This window comes from Malurus melanocephalus, unplaced genomic scaffold (assembly GCF_030028575.1).
Source record: "Malurus melanocephalus ecotype Western Australia unplaced genomic scaffold, MMel_1.1 scaffold_287, whole genome shotgun sequence".
NCBI classification, from domain to species: domain Eukaryota; kingdom Metazoa; phylum Chordata; class Aves; order Passeriformes; family Maluridae; genus Malurus; species Malurus melanocephalus.
The window spans coordinates 759,315-778,338 of NW_026623519.1; the positions used below are offsets into that span (position 1 = coordinate 759,315).

General features: G+C 42.8%; 1 protein-coding gene across 1 annotated transcript in view; it reads right to left on the minus strand.

Annotated features, from left to right (window-relative positions):
• Positions 1–331: 331 nt before the first annotated feature.
• The window catches only part of RALGAPB (Ral GTPase activating protein non-catalytic subunit beta), a 63,899-nt gene continuing 45,206 nt past the window's right edge, over positions 332–19,024 (minus strand). Inside the window, exons 20-30 of the mRNA XM_057376713.1 lie at positions 18,602–18,708; positions 16,909–17,061; positions 16,073–16,282; positions 14,952–15,110; positions 12,837–13,002; positions 10,046–10,168; positions 9,192–9,328; positions 8,315–8,423; positions 5,853–5,931; positions 5,287–5,435; positions 332–3,665 (exon numbers count right to left, since the gene is read on the minus strand). Coding sequence (XP_057232696.1) covers positions 3,472–3,665; positions 5,287–5,435; positions 5,853–5,931; positions 8,315–8,423; positions 9,192–9,328; positions 10,046–10,168; positions 12,837–13,002; positions 14,952–15,110; positions 16,073–16,282; positions 16,909–17,061; positions 18,602–18,708 — 1,586 coding nt within the window. The 3' untranslated portion in view covers positions 332–3,471. The remainder of the gene's footprint in view (positions 3,666–5,286; positions 5,436–5,852; positions 5,932–8,314; positions 8,424–9,191; positions 9,329–10,045; positions 10,169–12,836; positions 13,003–14,951; positions 15,111–16,072; positions 16,283–16,908; positions 17,062–18,601; positions 18,709–19,024) is intronic.

The window sequence follows — 19,024 nt, forward strand, 5'->3', positions numbered from 1 at the left end:
AGCAGAGCCCTCACTCTCACAGGGTTSTGCACCTGAAGCACACGGCTTCTCYCTGTGCTGGGTGGGTGCTCAGGGTGGCTGCMCCAAGGGGATCCCACCAGGGATGGGAAGCAGCAGCACATGGAGTGACTGGAGAACACCACAGTGCAGGAGCATCAGGCTCCCTTCATTTTCACTCCTCACACTGTCKCGACTGAGCCTCATTACTGCCAGAGCTACTGAGTTGTAGAACGTGTGCAATTCTACTACCTCTATCTTCTGGTGTCCAGGGAAATACCTCTATTGGAGAATTTCAACCAAGGTTTTGGAAAATACTAAAAATTGACCAGTGCAAAGTTACTAGATAAGAATCTTTAAAATTTATTGGACTAATTGTGTTACATTCAATATTTGATGTGTTTCTCCTGGACAAAGAATTGGCATAAATACAAACAAGCCTTTGTGTGCCTTCCCTAAACAAGTAAGAGATAATGTACTAGAGACAAGGGAACATAGTTCACATCTTCATATTTACATTTTGCCTTTACTTTACAACTTAGCGCCAGGAATATTTACAGAAAAATACAGTAAGAACAAAAAGTTCATGTCTTGGCAACATACAGGAATTCATACAAATTGTCTATGATTGAAGCACATGATATCTGGCGTTCTCACTTCTAATTGCTCCTGCTGAATCCATGGGGAAAAGGGCTGTGTTTGCCTTCAAAGGTATCACTCAATTACACAATCACAAAAATGCATCAAATTTGTCTGTGAGGCTGAGAGTTAGTCCTCTCCTCTTCCTGGGAATGCAGAACYTTGTGGAAAGAACTGCTGTGACCTACAGAGAACCCAGCAGGTACAGCCCAGGGGCAGCCAGGGCTGCTCTTCCCTGTGGCCTCACACATACTGCTCCCCACAGACACCCCAATTTCCACAGGCACTATCCTCCCCCTCTCCTGCTTGCTGTAAGGTTCTAACACCTTTTTGAAAGTACCTTTAAAAGAATGGCTTTTCTTTAAAAGTCTCTGTTAAGGTACTAAAATGTAATTTCAGCACTGTGTTTAACAAGGCAACAGTGGTCACCTCCTGCTCTGTTAAAACAGAACTACGAACCCAAACATAAAGGTTTGATGAAAAAAAAAAGTCTCAGTTTAGTTACTGTGGAATACCTGCAGGTCAGTGGGGGGGTCAGAGCTTGTCCCCTCCAAWGGACAGGAATGCTGACCCAAGCCTCTCAAACATCGTCAGAAATTCTATGCAGCAGTTTGTAACATTAAAAAAAAATCCAGATTCTTGACTAGCTCTTGCAATCACAATTGGACATAAACCTCATAYGCTCTGACCCTTTAGGGGAAAAGCTCTCAAGACAGTACCCTGGACTAACTAAAGCCATCAGTTTGGCCAGACTTTGACAGCACCTGCTCACCAGCTCGTTCTAGAGCAGCCAGGACTGGGCAACACTGAGCCGTGGTGGATGCAGGTGCTGTTACACTATCAATGTGCAGACACCAATTGCTCGGGATGTTTATTGGTTACACATGCATTGCTCATGCCTTTTAAACCAGTGAATTCAAGTGTTTGGCCATTAATTACATCCAATAGGTACATACACAGTGTGGGTAAATTTAGCATCCATGCGTTAAATCGCTCCTGGCAAGAGTTTGGCAGAGGAATGAGGCTGTCCAAGTTCCCTGCACAGCTTGGCCAATGCACCCGACCACTGCCCTGGGAGCTCTTCCTGCCATGTGCCACCTGGGCAGCACAAGGGCATGGGCCAGCCAGCACACATCCTGCTACAGCAGTTTTCTTTGGGTGGTTTTATTTTTTCACTTTTTATTCATCTGGATCAAATTCCAGAGCTCCTGAGTTGAGAGGTCAGTGCACTTATTCCCTGCAACAAGCACACATCACCTAAACACCCCTTGGCTGACCACCTKGAAGTCCTTTCACATTTGTTTTTAGGGGCCTGCATTTCCATGAACTCTGTGGAAAAACTCTGTGGAAAGCCAGGAGCAAGGTCTGTCCTTGGCAGACAAGCTGTAATGAAACAATTACGACTGCTTCACGTCAGAACTGTTGCAAAAAGTAGCTCTAAAATACCAAAATTCAATGCCTGACAGGTATTACTGCAATGCATAGCACAGCTTATTAAAACCACTTCAGAAATAATGTGAAGAGGTCCCCAAATTCTTGCTCACTCATCCTCTTCCACTACCTGGTGTTGGAAAGATCCTGCACCTCCGARATCCCAATATCACACTCAGAGCTGTAAACATCTTTTCCCAGCACATCCTTTGCATCCTGAACAAATCAAAGCTACAGGCTGAAAATGAAAACTCCTGACTGAGGTGGAAGAGAAGTACTACTGCTGAGTGTGAGAACATATAGGAGATTCAAAACAAGGTGAAGTTATAACTCCAAAGGGGCTTTCATGGAATTGAAGTCAATGAGGAAAAGAAGAATCCATGTATTTYCTTTTTGAGTTGTTTAGTCTGTTTAACAGGACTTTCTGAGAAGTGTTTAGAAGCTGCAAAACCTGCTCCTGCTATAAATAAAAGGGAGGAGGCAGCCCTGAAATCTCAKATTTCAATGCAATGGAAGGAAGGCAATTGAAGTTTATGCTTTTTATGGAAATGGCGAGTAGGTGACACAGACACTTCAAAATAAATTAAGTAGTTCCATAAAAAAAAAATTAAGAATAAAAACCAAGCTACTGAAATTAAATGTGACTTTTTGCAACAGCCCTGCAAGTCATAACATCGCTTTTATATAACCAAAAGCTCTTCTCCAGTAACAACTCCTATCAAAAGCCAGGTAATTTCAGGTGGTGGCTGTTGTCAGCAGGACACATCTCGCTCACTCGGAGCCCTGGAGGGAGTGGCCACATACAGCATCTGGGTTTGCATTTCAGGACCTGCTCTTCCCAAGCAATCTTCCTCCTCTTGCTTCTGGTACACAGATGCATTACAACCAGTGAAGGATCTTCTGTTGAACACTGAAGGGGGACTGAAAATGTCTTTGAAGTTCTTGCAGGGAAAGCTAATGCTCTGGAACAGACTCTTCCTTCAATAAGAGATCCTGCTCCTTGCCATTGGACACGTGGGTGCAGCAAGGTGTCTAAGGACAGGTTTGTTTGTATTTTTATTTCCATCCTCATATGCAGAGATGACTTTGATTGTTTTCCCCTCAGAGTGAGACACCTACAGTTCCTAATTAGTCTGGAAAGAATGACTGGGTGAAGAGATTATTTTGCTAGCATCCAGGAAGACTGGAATTCAGTAATCTTCTAAGGGTAGATGAATCAAGTCGATATCCCAACTGCAATGTTTCAGATTCATTTCTCATTCCTCCCACATGGTATCTGCTGACTTGTGCTAGAACATGATTTCCTGAATTCCGGAGGGCTGAGAAAATTTGTTGTTGTTATTTAACTGTTTTTATTAGTGTAGCCACCAAGCTCTGATTTAATTGTCCTGGAAGGATAATGACCTAGGGGTTGCAGTTCTTGAGCCCAACCTCCTGGAAAAGCGAGGTATAAAACTCCGGCTCCAGCTGCCTGTTCCTGTATTTATTGACAATATCTGCTATTTTCTGTTTTCGGCGGACGTGGGGGGGGTTGTATGAATCACTTTCCAGCCTCTTTCTCCGACAAATATTTATTACTGTCTGTCTTACTAAAAAACCTGAAAAAGAAACAACATTTGAATCAAGTTTAAATTCTGTCCTGAACCCCTTTACTGGCTTTCCAGCTAAAGGCAATTTTGGGTGCAGTCCCATCTAAACCCAGGGTAGATGTTCAGCACCACCAAGTCAAGAACTTTGCTCCATGAGCAATTGATAACAGACAGCCACAGTCTCCAGCCCTGTAAAGACCTTCACTGTGATAAATGAACAAAGGGACTCACTCAGTGGGGTACCCTAAAGTGGCAGGAGGACAAGTAGTAGTCTCTGTCTGCTTTGCCAGAGCCAAGCAGCTGCCTGGAACAGAGCCCTTGGGTCAAGAGTGCAAACCCAGGGCAGCCAATACAACAGCCACAGTGCCACAGCCCTGGCCATGCCACACATGTGGACCTCAGCTGGGCCCTGAGGTCACACCAGGTAATGCCAGGAAAGCCCTGAGAATGMAAACAGGACCTGTCAGTACCTTTTCCCAGTAGATACTGGAGAGGCTTCCCCTTGGAAAGSAGATGAAGACAGACCTGATTGGTTGTGGCTGCAAACAAGTTTCTCTTCCCCTCACTGCCTTGCCACTTTTGTTACTTCTCTGTAACTCACACTGCAGGATGTGGAGGGAGGAGGAGGTGGGGAATGGAAGTAGTAGCATTCAAAAGCTGGCAGTGAACTTTATCTTATTTTATTCTGAAATGAAATTCCTATGCCTCTAAGGAAGCAGGTGTCCCTTATCCCCTTCACCGTTCACAAGCTCTTTCTCACAGACAGAAACATTTAGAAGACCTCACTGCACACAAATTACATTGGCTGAACTTAGAGATGAGACAGATTTCACCACATTAACAGCCCTAAGGCAGCTGAGAAACAAGACCAACTCTAGGAAAACATAGCTAACTATTTTCCAATAGAAGCCACTGTCATCAGCTGAATTCATAAATGTTATTTGAGGGCCCAGGTCTGGCTTTCATTTGCTAATCACTGAATTAAGCATGCAAACCCTAGAACCTGAAAGTCACCCCCAACAGCAGCTTTATGGTTATGTACAGGTCTCCTAATGCTCATTACTTCATTTTACTCTGTCCCAGCTCTCGCTGGGTGGGATTTCCAGTTRCTGAAGCAAAGTAGCACCAATACCAGGACAGGTCCATGAATTCATCCAGGAACAGAGAAAAAGGCAGAGGGCACACACAGACCCTGTTACCACATGCCTGCATGGTATTTTTATTGAACACATTAGAAAATCCTCAGTTGCTGTGGTTTTAATCCCTGTCTGGCTTCTAAACCAGAAGGAACACACAGCGTACCAGCACAGTAGCAAATCCCCCAGCACCCTCTGGTGCTCCTTGTCTCTCTCTCTGTGCCAAATATAGGGTCACATTTCGGATCTCYCCTATGTAAACAGACCCCACCCCTAGTTCCAACCCTCTCTCCTGCTATCCTGGCAGCAAAGCACTGTCCACCTGCTCCCTCTGCTGTTCCTGCTCCCACTGCAGCTGCAAAAAGCTTTCATTTGCTCAGCCTTGCCCAACACCTTTTCCAAAGAAAGATTCCAGACCATGTGCTTTGCAGATATATTATTGTTTAAAAAAAATAAAATAAAAACAKGAACATTCCTAAAACTCTTTAGCTTACCAAGAGCTCTCCTACTGACTATCATTCCATCCACCAGTGGGATAACCATGTTGAATTTCCCAGTTGCTCCTTGTAGTTTTATCCTGAATAAGCCAGTGTTTAAAGGATGGATGAAGATCACAGGAATTTCCTTCTCAGGAATGCTAGATCTTAAGGGAAAAACACATCTGTCAAACCAGTTTTAAAGCACTGTTTCAATTAATCTGCAGAGAAAATATGACCCCTTYAAGTGTTMAAAAGAAGTTTAAAAATGCCCCATGGTTAAGGCAGCAGGATCCTGGGGCACGCTCTGGACCCTCAGAAGGGCTCTGKCAGTCGTGCTGTGATCTCTGTCCCCACAGGACAGGACAGACCTGCAGCCAGGGCACACATATATGCAGCATTAACCATCTCACAAGAGAGCCAATCAGGAGGGAGGCTCAGAACTGACTTAGACAAAACTGTACATTTTCTGTTCTTTAGTTTATGTTTTATCTGCAGTTATATGAAAAGCTCTCTAATTTTTTCAACCAAAAAATAGTCCACTGAGAAAGCAATAAAAATAATGAAAATAAGAGTGGTCTTACCTGAGTGAAGTGCTACTGTTAGCTGTGGTTTCCACACCAGTGCTAGTCTCAGATACCAGATCAGGGAGGGGGAAGTTTTCTGTAAGAACAGGATGCATCAAATAAAGCTTATCTAATCTAATTTTAGATTTCTTTTTTCTTATGTACAAGGAAAGATTATTTATCATCAGTCAAAACCACACAATCCTCAARCATTTATACCACTAATGTTCTTACACAGCTAGTGTCTTTGTTTGGTTTAAGCATTCGTGGAGGGTACATACACCTCATTCATCAGCATTCAACAGACCCCAGACCCTGCATACTCTCAACCCAAAGGTCAAAATGTCTTGAGAAACGGTGAAAGCAGGAAGTAGATGAACTACTTTGAACACAAAAAAGCTTTCAAATTAATATTCACTGCATCTTCACCCATCCACAAATTATCAGCCTCAAGAACAGTGCTAGGAGCATTGCACAATGCCACCACTTACACCTACAGTTCCCTCAAGCTCTGCTCCCACAAACACAGTCCTTCCTCAAACCCAAGCTCTGTRGATCCCCACCATAACCTACAACTCTGCTGCCATGCACTTGGTAACAAACACTGAATAATGAAGCTGAARGAGCAAAAAGTAAGAACTTGGATCCTTGAAGGGGATTTGGCACTTTCCAAAACCTTGTTTAGGAGCTGAGAGATGCCAAGAGTCACTCACAGAAATACAGTTCAGGCAGCAGGACACTGCTYCCAGCAGAAGGAGTCTAAGGCCCAAACCCAGATGTTGCCACCAGAGRTGGGATGCTAAGGGTACACAACAGCTGGAACAAGCAGAGGGGGAGCATGGCAAGCCATGGACACACTCTGAGCTTGAGCAAGAGGRAGAGCAGGCAGTTGGCACTGGGGTGATAACTTTGACTACAAAGTGACAGTTTTTCACTGTCCACACTCAAAGRTTTACCAGAGACATTAGGCAAAAGCCAAGAACCTAAGAAGCATATGGCAGAGCCTCTGGGCTATGAGTCATTCCAAGAGCTGCCCTCCCCCCATTAATGCCATGCTTACTGAGGCTCACAAATGCATTTCTTCAGCTTCAGGTCCAGAATTTTGGGAGATTCCTACGGCTGCTGGAACAAACAGCCAAGCAGAAATATGCCTACTTAGCACAGCTGTTGCCCCTGCAGTCAGCCAGCTTGGGCTGTGACCCAAGAAGGAAGTGGATCAGGGACACCAGTGTGGAAACTGGAACACACTCTGGACCAATGGCTGGATGAGGAATTGATGCTGCAGAACTTGCTGTGTGCCTTCTGAATCTCAGTAAGGCTCTGAGGGACATGCTGTGGACAAGGTGGTCTTCCTGAGAATTTACATCTACACTTAACAGGAAACTTCCTCTTGATTAAYGTCATTCCCTTGGTTGCTTTACTCTGGAAGGAGCTAAGGCCTTAATTAAGGTCCATCCTTACTCCCAGACAGAGCCAGGACTAGAAATTAAAGATGGAATAAACCACCAGTTCCTGGCCAGTCTTGCAGACAGTGCTGGGCTAGGCCAGTGCAGAGACTCTTGCATAGCACTGAGGCCAGGCCATGGCTTGGAACCAGCACACAAGAAGCTCCTGGGGACAGAGAATTCCTCAACCTAGAGCCAGCTGTCCACCATGGCCATGCCATGGCTGTAACAGCACAAGCAAAGCTGGGTCTTTCSCACACCAGCCCATACCCTGAGGCAGAGATCAAACACCAAACCAAGAAACACGAAGTTGCATGAGGAGCAGGACCTTGCCTGAGCAACACAGCAGAAAGGGAGCATGGAACAGGCACCCTGAGTGCAGAAAAAAACGAGCCCACTTGTGAAGAGAGAAGAGTTACAAAGATACCATCAAACTAAAGAGAATGATGATCCTCCCAGCACAGAAGCAGCAGGTGACAGAAGCCACCTTTTCAAAGGAAGAAAACCAGATCCACTCTGAGGAGACAACAGCTGAGGGGAACTCAAAAGCAGGGGAACATACCTGCCTTATGTGCTGAGCTTAAGGTTCACAACAGCATTTCACAGGTACTRCCAGAGCTAAAGGAAACTTCAGACCTACATACACCACTGATTCATGTACACTTCATGGATCACAATTCAAATATCAAAGAAYTGATTCAGAATCTTTAACAGTGTTATTACACTTATACATTTATAAGGATTTATTTTTATTGCGAGGATGGTGAGGCCCTGGCAGAGGTAGCCCAGAGAAGCTGTTTCTGGCCCATCCCTGGAAGTKTTCAGGCTGGATGAGGCTTGGAGCAATCTGATCTGGCAGAAGGTGTCCCTGCCCATAGCAGGAATTCAGGACTAGATGAGCTTTAAAATCCCTTCCAACTCAAACCAGTCTGTGGTTCCATGATCTAGCATTTTATTTTTTAAAAATGGAACAGAATTTTTCCTGTGGTTGCTGCCCTAATGTTACTTTAGCAAACAGTAAGAAGTTGCACATACCTATATCATCATAACGYTCGACCCAGACCACGTACACTTTGGTTTCAGGTCCCATTGGTGGAATGGTTCGGCTCTGAGGCATCCTCTTGGATCTGGAAGTAGGACTGAGCTGTTTTGAACAGAAGGGAAGAGTAGCATTTGCAAACATCATGAGTCCAACAATGCAGCCCACAAGTATTTCCCAGATGCTCCTCATATCTCAGCCAGGTACAATCTCTGCCAGCTATCGAGCAGAGGCAGCTGTGCTGGACCTACACGCTGCAGTCTGGGCCTCCACTCTACTTATGTTCCATATAAACTAATGTATTCAACCTTGAAACAGTTACATTTTTTTCCTAATGCTTTTGAAGACCTTAAATGAGTAACTAAATATACATTTGGAAGTGGATTCTAAACAAGTCATCAACATAAATAAATCCTTTGCTTACAAATACAACAGTTCATGATTTTCTGCTTTGTTAGTGTACAAAAGCAACTTCTGGTTCTTGAGACACAACTGACACTGTTTTGAAYTGGGTACATAGAAAAAGTGTTCACATCTATCCATCATCAATTTCCAAATATGGATTCAAGGCTGAATTACTCTGTAAATACTGCATATACTTTTTCCTGCATGCATTTCAAGATTTCAGGATGCACAATATTACCACTGAGCATGTCCAAGTTTTATATTGAAGTAAGGTAATCTTGCTATCTCCTGCTGTAGCTGCAAATTCTGGCAGGGCCAAAGGAGGTAGCAAAGATTAATGATATGGAATGAGTAGCTCTACATGCCAGGAAAACAACTCATGTGCCATCAGAAATCCTGCAGTGTTGCCAGCATGTTTCTTGAAACAGAAAAAAAAACCCCATTTTTTCAGTGCAAGTTTTGCCTTACCCGCTGGGAGGGATTAAGATTGTCTGTATGACTGGGGAAGAGTTCAAGCGTTAGAGGCTGCTGCTTTAATATTCCRGGCAACAGATCCATGTTGGAGTCACTTTCTTGGTCAGAGACACTGCTTTCCAGTGAATCAGCTGTAAGCCAGAAGAAAAAAAAAAAAGGCATGTTTTTCTATTCTTCAGCCAAAAAACTTAAGCTGTCATCATATATAAGGTTTTGATACAAAAAAAACCTGTTGTGAGGTTTATGAAACTAAACATGCATAGATGTATGGTCAAGCCAATACAGCACTCACAAACAGGAAAATTAKTTGGGAGACAACTGCCAGTTATTTCAGAAAGAAACTGCCAATAAAGCACTCCCTACAGACTTACACTCATGYCAGCAATTCTTACAGAATACAGTCTCCTCCTTCCTATGGCTACACCRTATTTTATTCCAGGCAACTTTTAGTGTGCCAAAGATGCCATGAAAGCTGTTGCTTCCCTATATAGCAGTGGTGCACACACTCCTCCACATGCTGCAGGAGGACATCACTGACAGGAAAGGAGAAAAAATAGGCATCACCAGCTGATGCTGAACTGCATGTCCAACCTAGGGCACCCTGGCAACAACAAAACTGCTGTGCACACCTGGACATCTGCTGAGGCTCAGACTATGAAAAAGGCACAGAGCAGATACCACATCAGGAAGGAGTCTAAGGATTAGAATGCTCTAATTTAAATGTTCACAGCTTTCTGACAAGARTCTTACTAAACACACTGCTAGTTTATTTAGGTTTTGCTTCTGAAAGAGTTCTCAAAAAAATTTTGGTTTCATTTTTGTAAAGAGCATGTACAGAGCAATCTTACTCAGGGACTCCACTGGTGATGGGACAACAAAGGCGATTTCTGTCAGWGCATCTGCATAATACAGCACCTTCTTCTGCCCATTGAAGATACTTGCCCCAACATCTTCTGAGATAATTAGATCATCTGAAATGGACAGAAAAGGGAAGTTTAGCCAGAAGGAAGCTCTACTTCTTTACACACTGCATCAGAAATGACCCTCAAATACAAGGGCAATCAATGAAAAGAAATCATGCAAATCTCATTTTAAAATGAAAGGTGTCAAATCTCATGGCTAACAAACCTTCTGAGATAAATGTTTTTGCTGTCTTGAAGGAAAAGGCATTTTGGGTTGGAATTGGCTTTATTTTGAACACATTTTCAATGCACTGGATTCTTTATTTCCTAGTACTCTAATATGCACATCTGCCACAGAATACATCTACTATCTATTTCTGAGCATTCCATCTAGMAGGATAATTCAGATAGTCATTCAATTTCCAAATGATTCTAACATTGATCACTTCACTCTGATACTATTCTAGAATTCAAGTGGGTTTCTTCACACTTTCTTATCTCTGTCAAGTGGAGTTAGAAAAAGATCTGTCCCCAATCAATGAAAGAAAGTGCTTCATTCTTAATCCCCACTGATTGCCTCACCACAACTGGCCAACACAAGTCTTCAGAGTAGATAAAAAACCTCCCTCCCCACTTTTCGTTCCCCATGTCATCTCCAAAAAGATTAGCAAAGACTTTAAAATGGATCCATTTTACAGAAGGGTTCCTGGGATAGCTGCCTCAGCAAGGCCACTGGAGCAGTGAAATTCAGCACACTGACAGAGAAGTGGTCAGAGGCATGCTGAGGACTCCAAGCCACACTTCAGCATCAGGGAAAGGGTCCCTTATCTCCAGTGTACAGGYTCCCAGGGAGCAGCCCCACACATGAACCCAGCTCTTCAACAATTTGTTTGCTTTTCGGGTGTGGTGCAGGGAATGATTTCTGTGAAATTATCTTAATCACAACTCACTGGAAGCTATTCTAGACTCACAGAATCATTTAGGTTGGAGATCAYTGAGTCCAGCYGTTAACTCAGCACTGCCAAATTCACCACTAGCCCATGTTCCCAAGTCCCACAYCTGCAYAACTTTTAAATTCCTCCAGGGATGATGACTCCATCACTGCCCTAGGCAACCTGTGACAATGCCTGATCACCCCTTCCATAAAGAAATTTTATCTAGCATCCAACTTAAACCTTCACTCACACAACTTGAGGCTGTTTCCTCTCATCCTGTCCTTGTTACCTGGGAGAAGATATTGACCCTGACCTGGCTGCAACCTCTTTTCAAGGAGTTGAAGAGTGCAAGGAGGTCTTGCCTGAGATTCCTTTTCTCCAGRCTGAACMCCTGCAGCTTCCTCAGCTACTCCTCATCTGACCTGTGCTCCATTYACCAGCAGAACCAGATTAGAAACAACCTACCCTTCCTCCTTTCCATTTCTGAATGCTTTTTCTGTTCCTTCTTCCCCTGGCTGGTTGAATTAATGCAGCTATTTAGTGGTCCGTGCTCTTGCTCAAATGGCTGAAAACATTTGAGTTGAAAAGTCCACATCAAACCAGATCCCCTCACTAATTCAGGCCACTGCCTTCCGCAGTTGTTCTGATGAACTCACTGCAAAGGGAGGTCAGAGTGCTCTGCCTCTGACAAAGCACAGCATGACCCTGTCCTTAAAGCAAAACCAAATCCAGACCTGGCCATTTTGTCATCCATCCTGACTTGCTCAGAGAAAACAATGCCTCTGTTCTCTAACCTSTCCCCAACACTTCCAATTTTTTGTGGCTTGTACTTTCATCCCATAACTGAAGGGAGAAGCCTCCAGCTGGCTGCAGACAGAGGTGAAGGGCACTCCTAACACACAGAGAATGAGCAGGCAGAGCAAGTGCTGCTTGAGCACCTGCAGCTGTAATGGTATCACAGCTGATGGCAGCTTTAGGTCTGGGGTGATGAACAAGCTGCACGTGGCCTTAGACCTGCCTTCAGGTGCCACCAGAGGCTCTGGASATCACCCAGAACAGGTCTGGCCCTTGGAGCAGTGACACAAACTAACCCAGACACCACCAATTCCCAGGGATACCAAGGTATCCAAGGGAGAAGTTAACCCAGATTCCCATCCTGGGATAGCAGCTCACATTCCTGAGGATCATCTTGGGTGACAGAATGGGGAGAGGGTGGTATATGACAAGCCCAGGGGAGAAGTTGCTCTAGTGGAAAAAAAGCAGTCAATGAAGCAAGAAGAGAACTGTGTGTGGGTTCCAACCTCCAAGCCCTACAAACAGCAGCTTTTTTTCATTCCTTCCTACCAAGCATGACTACAAGGCTATCTTATGAGTTAATATCTCATTTTAATCGACTTACAGAACACTAAAAAAAAACCATGCAGTATTTCAAGCCTACTTGCCAATACACAGAATAATCTGCATCTGATTTCACATGAATAGTGGTTTAGGATAATATATTGAAGACTCATCAAATAAGAAATATAGCCCAGAGGTATATTTTGCAAAGGCTAACTCCTCCCAACAACAAACAGACATTAGTTTTGCTCACTCTGATGTGATAATATTTACACACTTCTTTCTAGCAAACATCAGCATTTATAAAAAAAAAATAGAAAAAAAACCCAAACAAAACAAAACAAACAAAAAAAACCCCTAAAAAAGAGTCAGTGTTCAGATAGGTTATATACAAGTATGAAAATTGTCTTCTGTAGGAACCTAAACATTTTCATTTACTATAAAAGACATTTACTGTGTCTTACCTTGTTCAGGTCCCTCTTCATCACTGCAGCTGTTGATTGACCAGCTTGTGGAGACATGYCCAGTCCACCCAGGGTGCTTCCCAACATCAACAGACCAGCCAAGAGACAGCAAGAACTCCAGGAAGTGGGGCTGAACAATTCTGGAASACTCCATGTTCTTCAGGATCTGAAACCACCAGCAGCACCATGTTGGTACAGAAGCAGGAAACAAGTCTCTTCCTCCCCAGCTTTTTAACTAACATTTCTGTCACCAACATGGTTTTGCCCAAATATAGCTACAGAACAAGCCTGGAACTCCAGACTTTCTACATGGACATTACTCCATGCTCCTCAGCATCCTCCTATCCTGCTTTGCCTTGTCCTATTCAATCAACTTGACTTTCTGCCAGCATTTTCAAAGCCTGCAAAACAGTGAATTAAATGGCTGGAAATGGCAATTTTGAGACTCAAGCATGCATCAGGAAAAAACRGAGTGCTCAATGCAGAAGCTGCATTAGCACCAAAGGTAACTTAAGGGTTTTCTGGAYAGTTTTCACTATCAGACTGAGTTAAAATTTGAAGAGAAATGTATTTTTTGTCACTACTCACCTGTACATGACACAGTACATGACATGACATACAGGGCAGGCCTCACAGCACATTAAATTATGAAACAGATTTTCAAAACAATTTTTAGCAGGATTGAGTGTGTGCTTCAAACATCACMGTGTACTGTTCACATTAATCCTACTGCTGACAGAGATCTGGGATGTTTCCACATGCAAAGGTAATTTTTACCTCATTATGACCAAGTGACAGTTGAGCCCTTCACCAAACAGCACTTGAGGACACGTGATTTGGGGTTTGGATRCTAGAACCACTGGGGTTGGTGGAACAAACAATGCATCCATCCTTTCCAGACTTTGCAGAAAGAACTTGTTTTGTGGTACAGGCATCAATGATTTTAGCTTGTGCAGGGGCAGAACACTTGGGAAACAAGCCCCAGCTACACCAGAAACTGCAGGGATGTGTGCTGGAAGGAAAGCTTCCMGGCTGGAGGTTTTGTGTAGCCACATAGTCCTGACACTCCATCCTAATGCCTTGTACAGTGCTCAGCAAGAGACTACACAGACTGCATTGAAATATCATTATTAATCCTCATTACTGAGTACACTGAAGCCAGAGCTTCAGAACAATTCAGGAAAAGCATGGATTGGAAGACATAAGAGTTCCATAAGAGCACATAAACATTCTGCTAGCTCAGCATGAGCACATCTCAGCTCGAAGGCAAACCTAGCACATCTTGTTTCATAGCAGACTYTGCAGATGCAAAGACTGTTTGCTGACTACTCTGAACTGCATCTTGAACACTCATAAATAGATGATCCTGGTTTCAAGAATTACTGTGTCCTACAGCAAAGTAGAAGATGCTGCAGTGTTCTGTCAACTGTGCATTCACACTGACACGAGGAGTTGGCACAATGATTTACTACATAAACTGTGCCTCTACTCTTTACTACGAGAATCWTGAATGGAATGAGAAGGTACTAGAGGAACATCCTTTCCTAATTAGTCCATAAACCCTCTTAGAGAGTTTCTAGGTCACAAAAAAGTCACAATTTAGATTTGCACAAATTAACTTGATTAACCTAATTGCCTTTGAATCGAAATACTGTAGCATAAAGATTTACAATAATACTTTCTTACTTGCAGAAAGTTTTTCATTCCTATAASACATGTTTAACATTAGAATGAAACCAAACTACCTTGACATTGCACATTGCTGGAACAAACTGCAACCTTCCCTGCAAGCTGAGCCAACAAAGCTGAAATGCCTTTCTGATCTGAATCTTTGAACTCTACAAATAAGGACAATAAGGACAGAACAGAYAATAAAAATACTATTAATATTTTAATATATACCTTATCTATATTTAAATATATATTAAATTTATCACAATAACCCGAAGTGTGAGCAATGTACTTCAACCTACAGATCAAGAGAATATGCAGTGACTTGTAGCTCGCACTGATTCTGACACTTCACTCTAATCACCAGCACTGATGCTTTACTCACTTGGAAATTACTAGAAACAAGACAGTATAGACTAGCTGGCACACTACATTTTCACTTACCTCCTGGCTCGTTTTCTGGCCTGCTTTCATGTAGAAAATGAAAACAGTATCAAAAGGACGACAAGGCAGCAAATCCAAGTAGCCAAGGTCATCAAAAAASCCCGGAAGAGCAGAGTCAAGTGCAATCAGGTGAGGAGGTAGACGACTGTTTGCAGGTTCCTGTCCAATAGACAGAGTGCAACGGCTTAAAAACCCATCTTTCCTAACTGAAAAGTTTTTATGGCTTCAATGGCAATCCATTAAAATATAAAAAGACAATTTCCCTTCTTTAAGAGCAAAATCATACKGAGGTTTCTGATGCAATATAATCTTGTTACTGTAAATGAGTAACAGCAAGCATAACAGGCTGACAATTTGTTGCTTTCYACTCTCATTAAATAAAAGTAGCACTCTGCAAGTCAGACAGACAATGTTTTGCTCAGGGAGAGCACACAACAAAAGCAGCAGATGCTTTCAAAATATTGCATACAGTCACATGTGCAGCTTCAGATTAACTTAAATRCCAGTAATATGCAAAATACTGAGTGCTTTCAGACATCATTTTTGCAAATACTCTATAATCTACTTTTCTTGACAGCTTTCTGGAAGGAAAAGCAACAAATAAAAGGGAGAATCCACAGGTAAGAGGCAGAACTTCATATTAAGAATATGGATCACCTCTATAAATTGCTATATTAATTTTAAAAAGAAATCTCCATCTATTATGTACTCCCAAGTATATCTATAATTAAACTTCAGCACAACCACCTCTGAAGCAAGACTTCCATGGCAGTCATATTTCAGAGTCTTTAAGTACCASCCCAAAATCTAACTCAAGGTGTAGAATGATTTCAAGTGTGAACATGTGAGTGTGATGGCTTATGCACCCACTGCAAACAAAGATACAGCCACCTATTGAGAGCATGTTCAACTTGAGGCCCAGCCTTTCATGACCCTGCTCTTTCACAAYCCTGTTCTTCCTGGAAGACTGGAATCTATCACTTGATTTGATTAGACTGCAGTTGAACGGTAGTTGGAACCACAGACCACCTTGTGCTAACAAAACTTATTTKTCCCCTTTTCCCAAGTCACACCACATGGGAACTGGAAGAACTGGGCAACACCAAGAAGTATCAGATCACCTTCAGTGCCTCTAACGAGAGGAAGCCGAAGTGAGAGAGGAAGAGACGCGCTGTCTGGAACTCCTGTGCTGGTGGTGGGGGCTTACACTCCGTGATGGGATCAGGAAAGTTCTTTTTCCGCCACTCCTCTTCACTTCTCTGATCTATGGAAGTCTCAAAGACAATTTGTTGGGCCATGCCATTCCTCAGCTTCTCATGGCGCTCTTCCAGCTGGAAAACATTGTGTGAACTGCTGTTGTCACCAAAATCACAAAGATCCACTAAGAAAACAATTCCACCACTTAGGAAAGCTCTACAGCAGCACCTGCAAGCCACCACCAGAATGGTTACTAAAACACTTTCAAAAAGACCTTGCAACATCACAAAGCAAGCACCTRAACACCCTGTTTGCATAGGAGAGCTCTGAATAGCCAGTATCAGCTATGGTTTCTCCTATTCAAGTGAAMAGAAACTAAAACACATTTGATTATGGGAAACTTTAAAATATTTGAGTCATGCACTCTCTTATTCCCCCAGGAAGGTCTCAAACAAGACTCTTCCATTTCCCCAGAATAAACAAAGTCAACAAAATGCAAGTCATTGCTTCCTACAATACCAGGATATTAGCATCAGTAATAAAATAAAACATGTTGAGCAGTGTCTTCCAAGCAACACATCCAAAGCAYTGTCATCTTCCTGGGGAAGTGCACAGATTTGACTAATTTGCAGGTTACTATTCCATTAAAATTAAATTGGACAAACTAAAGAGTAAAACTATTTACAGTAAGACATTATTGCATGACTCATGAACAGACAAAAAACCCAGGAACAAAATCAAGTCAGACACAGCTACTTACCTCCTCGTTCACGATTTCATGCAGATCAGGAATGCTCAAATCAGCTTTCACAAATGGAATCTTGTCCACTTCTTCAGGAAAAGGGCGGTGTTTCACACTGTATTTCAACCCAACATCATTTTTAGGAGCTGGTCGAGGTTCTGGTACAAACGTCTGACAAAAAAAGGAGGTTGTTTTTACATTCAAGGCATTGTATCACTAGACAATGCTTAATCAGTTGAAAAACATTTCCTCTCACCTCCCCACCAGAACTAATTCACCATTCAATAAGTCAGTAGACTTATATTAAAAATCTGACAGTAAATTTTGAAAAGACACAACTCTGTCCATTTTGGAACCTGTGAACCCTGCTTACCATCTAGCCTCTAAACCCCAATGAAAATGGCAAACTTACATGGCAACATCGTATTTTCAGCCCATTCTAACTGGATTGAGTGAAAGCTGGCAAATATTTGAGAAGGTGAATTTCAGCCCTCCTGACTGTGATGATCACAAGCCAAGGCCTCAATGATCTGTGGTCAGGAGGGAGATGCACTGTCAGAATATCCAAAGGACTTGCATCATGGATCCTGATGCAATTCTGATATTGCTATGACATCATGTTCTATACCATCCTTATGTAATTCCAAACTTCAAGTTACCAAGGAGTGAAACAAATTATCTAGGTGCAGGTTCAGAGGTGCATCAGGTCTAAGCAAGCAAGACCCTTCATTGCCTCTTCAGTTCTGTTTTCTAAGTTTGTTTACTACTGATTACATTTCAAAAGGGCAAAACCATGAACAATTAAGTTCTAGAATGCCTTCAAGTTGAAAAAGTTCCCTTAAAACTGGTGAGGAGGTCAGCAGTCAGGTCTGGTTTGTCCTTTAGTGTTGGAGGTAGCACAACTGCAACTGATACTTTCTAGGCAAGGGTCTCAGCTCCAGAGACACCAGAGCTCCAAACACATCCTGAAGGGTCTTCCCAAAGGCTGCTTTGTAGAGACCACATTSATCAAAATGTGAATATGCCAGCTGAGACTGACAAGCCCTCATTTCAGCTATATTACTGCCTTTCTTTTATGGAGGGCCATGGGAAGAGTTTAAAGATTTGGTGAAGTTCACAGACAAAAATTTTCATAACAGGAATACATGCTCCACTAGACAACTGCAGTAAGAATTTTTACTGTGAAATAAGACTGGAGTATTTCTCCTCCACCATTTCTCACCAGAGTTGTTTCAGAGCTGATCTAGACAATTTTTTTTTTCACAGCAGGTTTACAGGCATCTTTGCAACATCCAGCCTTGTAATTTAAGGACTGCTCTTTGCAGCACCACATTCTACAACTCCAGACTTCACTCCCTCTGCTAAAAGGGCTTTGCCTGAACATGAAAACTAGCACCAACACTCCTGCCTACACACTAAATATGCTGTGCCTTGCCCCCCATGACTTCAGAAGATGCTTCCAGAAAAAAGAGAATGCCCCCTCCCTTAAGCAAGTTTGCAAGTCTAGAAAGCAACAGCACTTTCACAGCCTGTAGCTCATACCAATCACAAGTAGTAAAGAGTCACCAGAGACGTGGCACATGACCTACAGGTAAAGGCCCGGTAGCTCAGCCTTAATGTAAAACCACCAGCTCTGGGGGGCTGTCACATTAGTACAATTTCTGCTGGACATCTCTAAGTTAAAGGTTTCTTTACAGGTTTTGATATAKACCTTTTGATTTGCTTTAGCTCCTCTTGGTAAAAGACAGAGTTGCTGGGCCCATGCAAATCTTCCAGATGTCCCACGGATCAAAACCGTGACAGAGGGGAAAGAGTCATCTGCAAAGCACATGGGTTAAGAMAATACATCATCATATATTGCAAACAGTTCACTTTGTAATCATTTAACAAGAAGAAAATGCAGGCACAATCGCACAAGTTTTGCTTTCAAAGTTAACTCCTTGTTGTGGGTTAAGGTTTCTCCTTTTGTTTCCTTTCTTGGGGAATTTTTCTTTCCCATTTTATTGCTGGGATACACTGATTGCCAGGYCATCCTTTTGATGGCTGGGCAATTGGGGAAAACAAAAATAACCTATGCCTCACGCACCCCACCCGAATGATCTCCCTGAGCACTCCTGCCTGGCAGGTTTTTTTG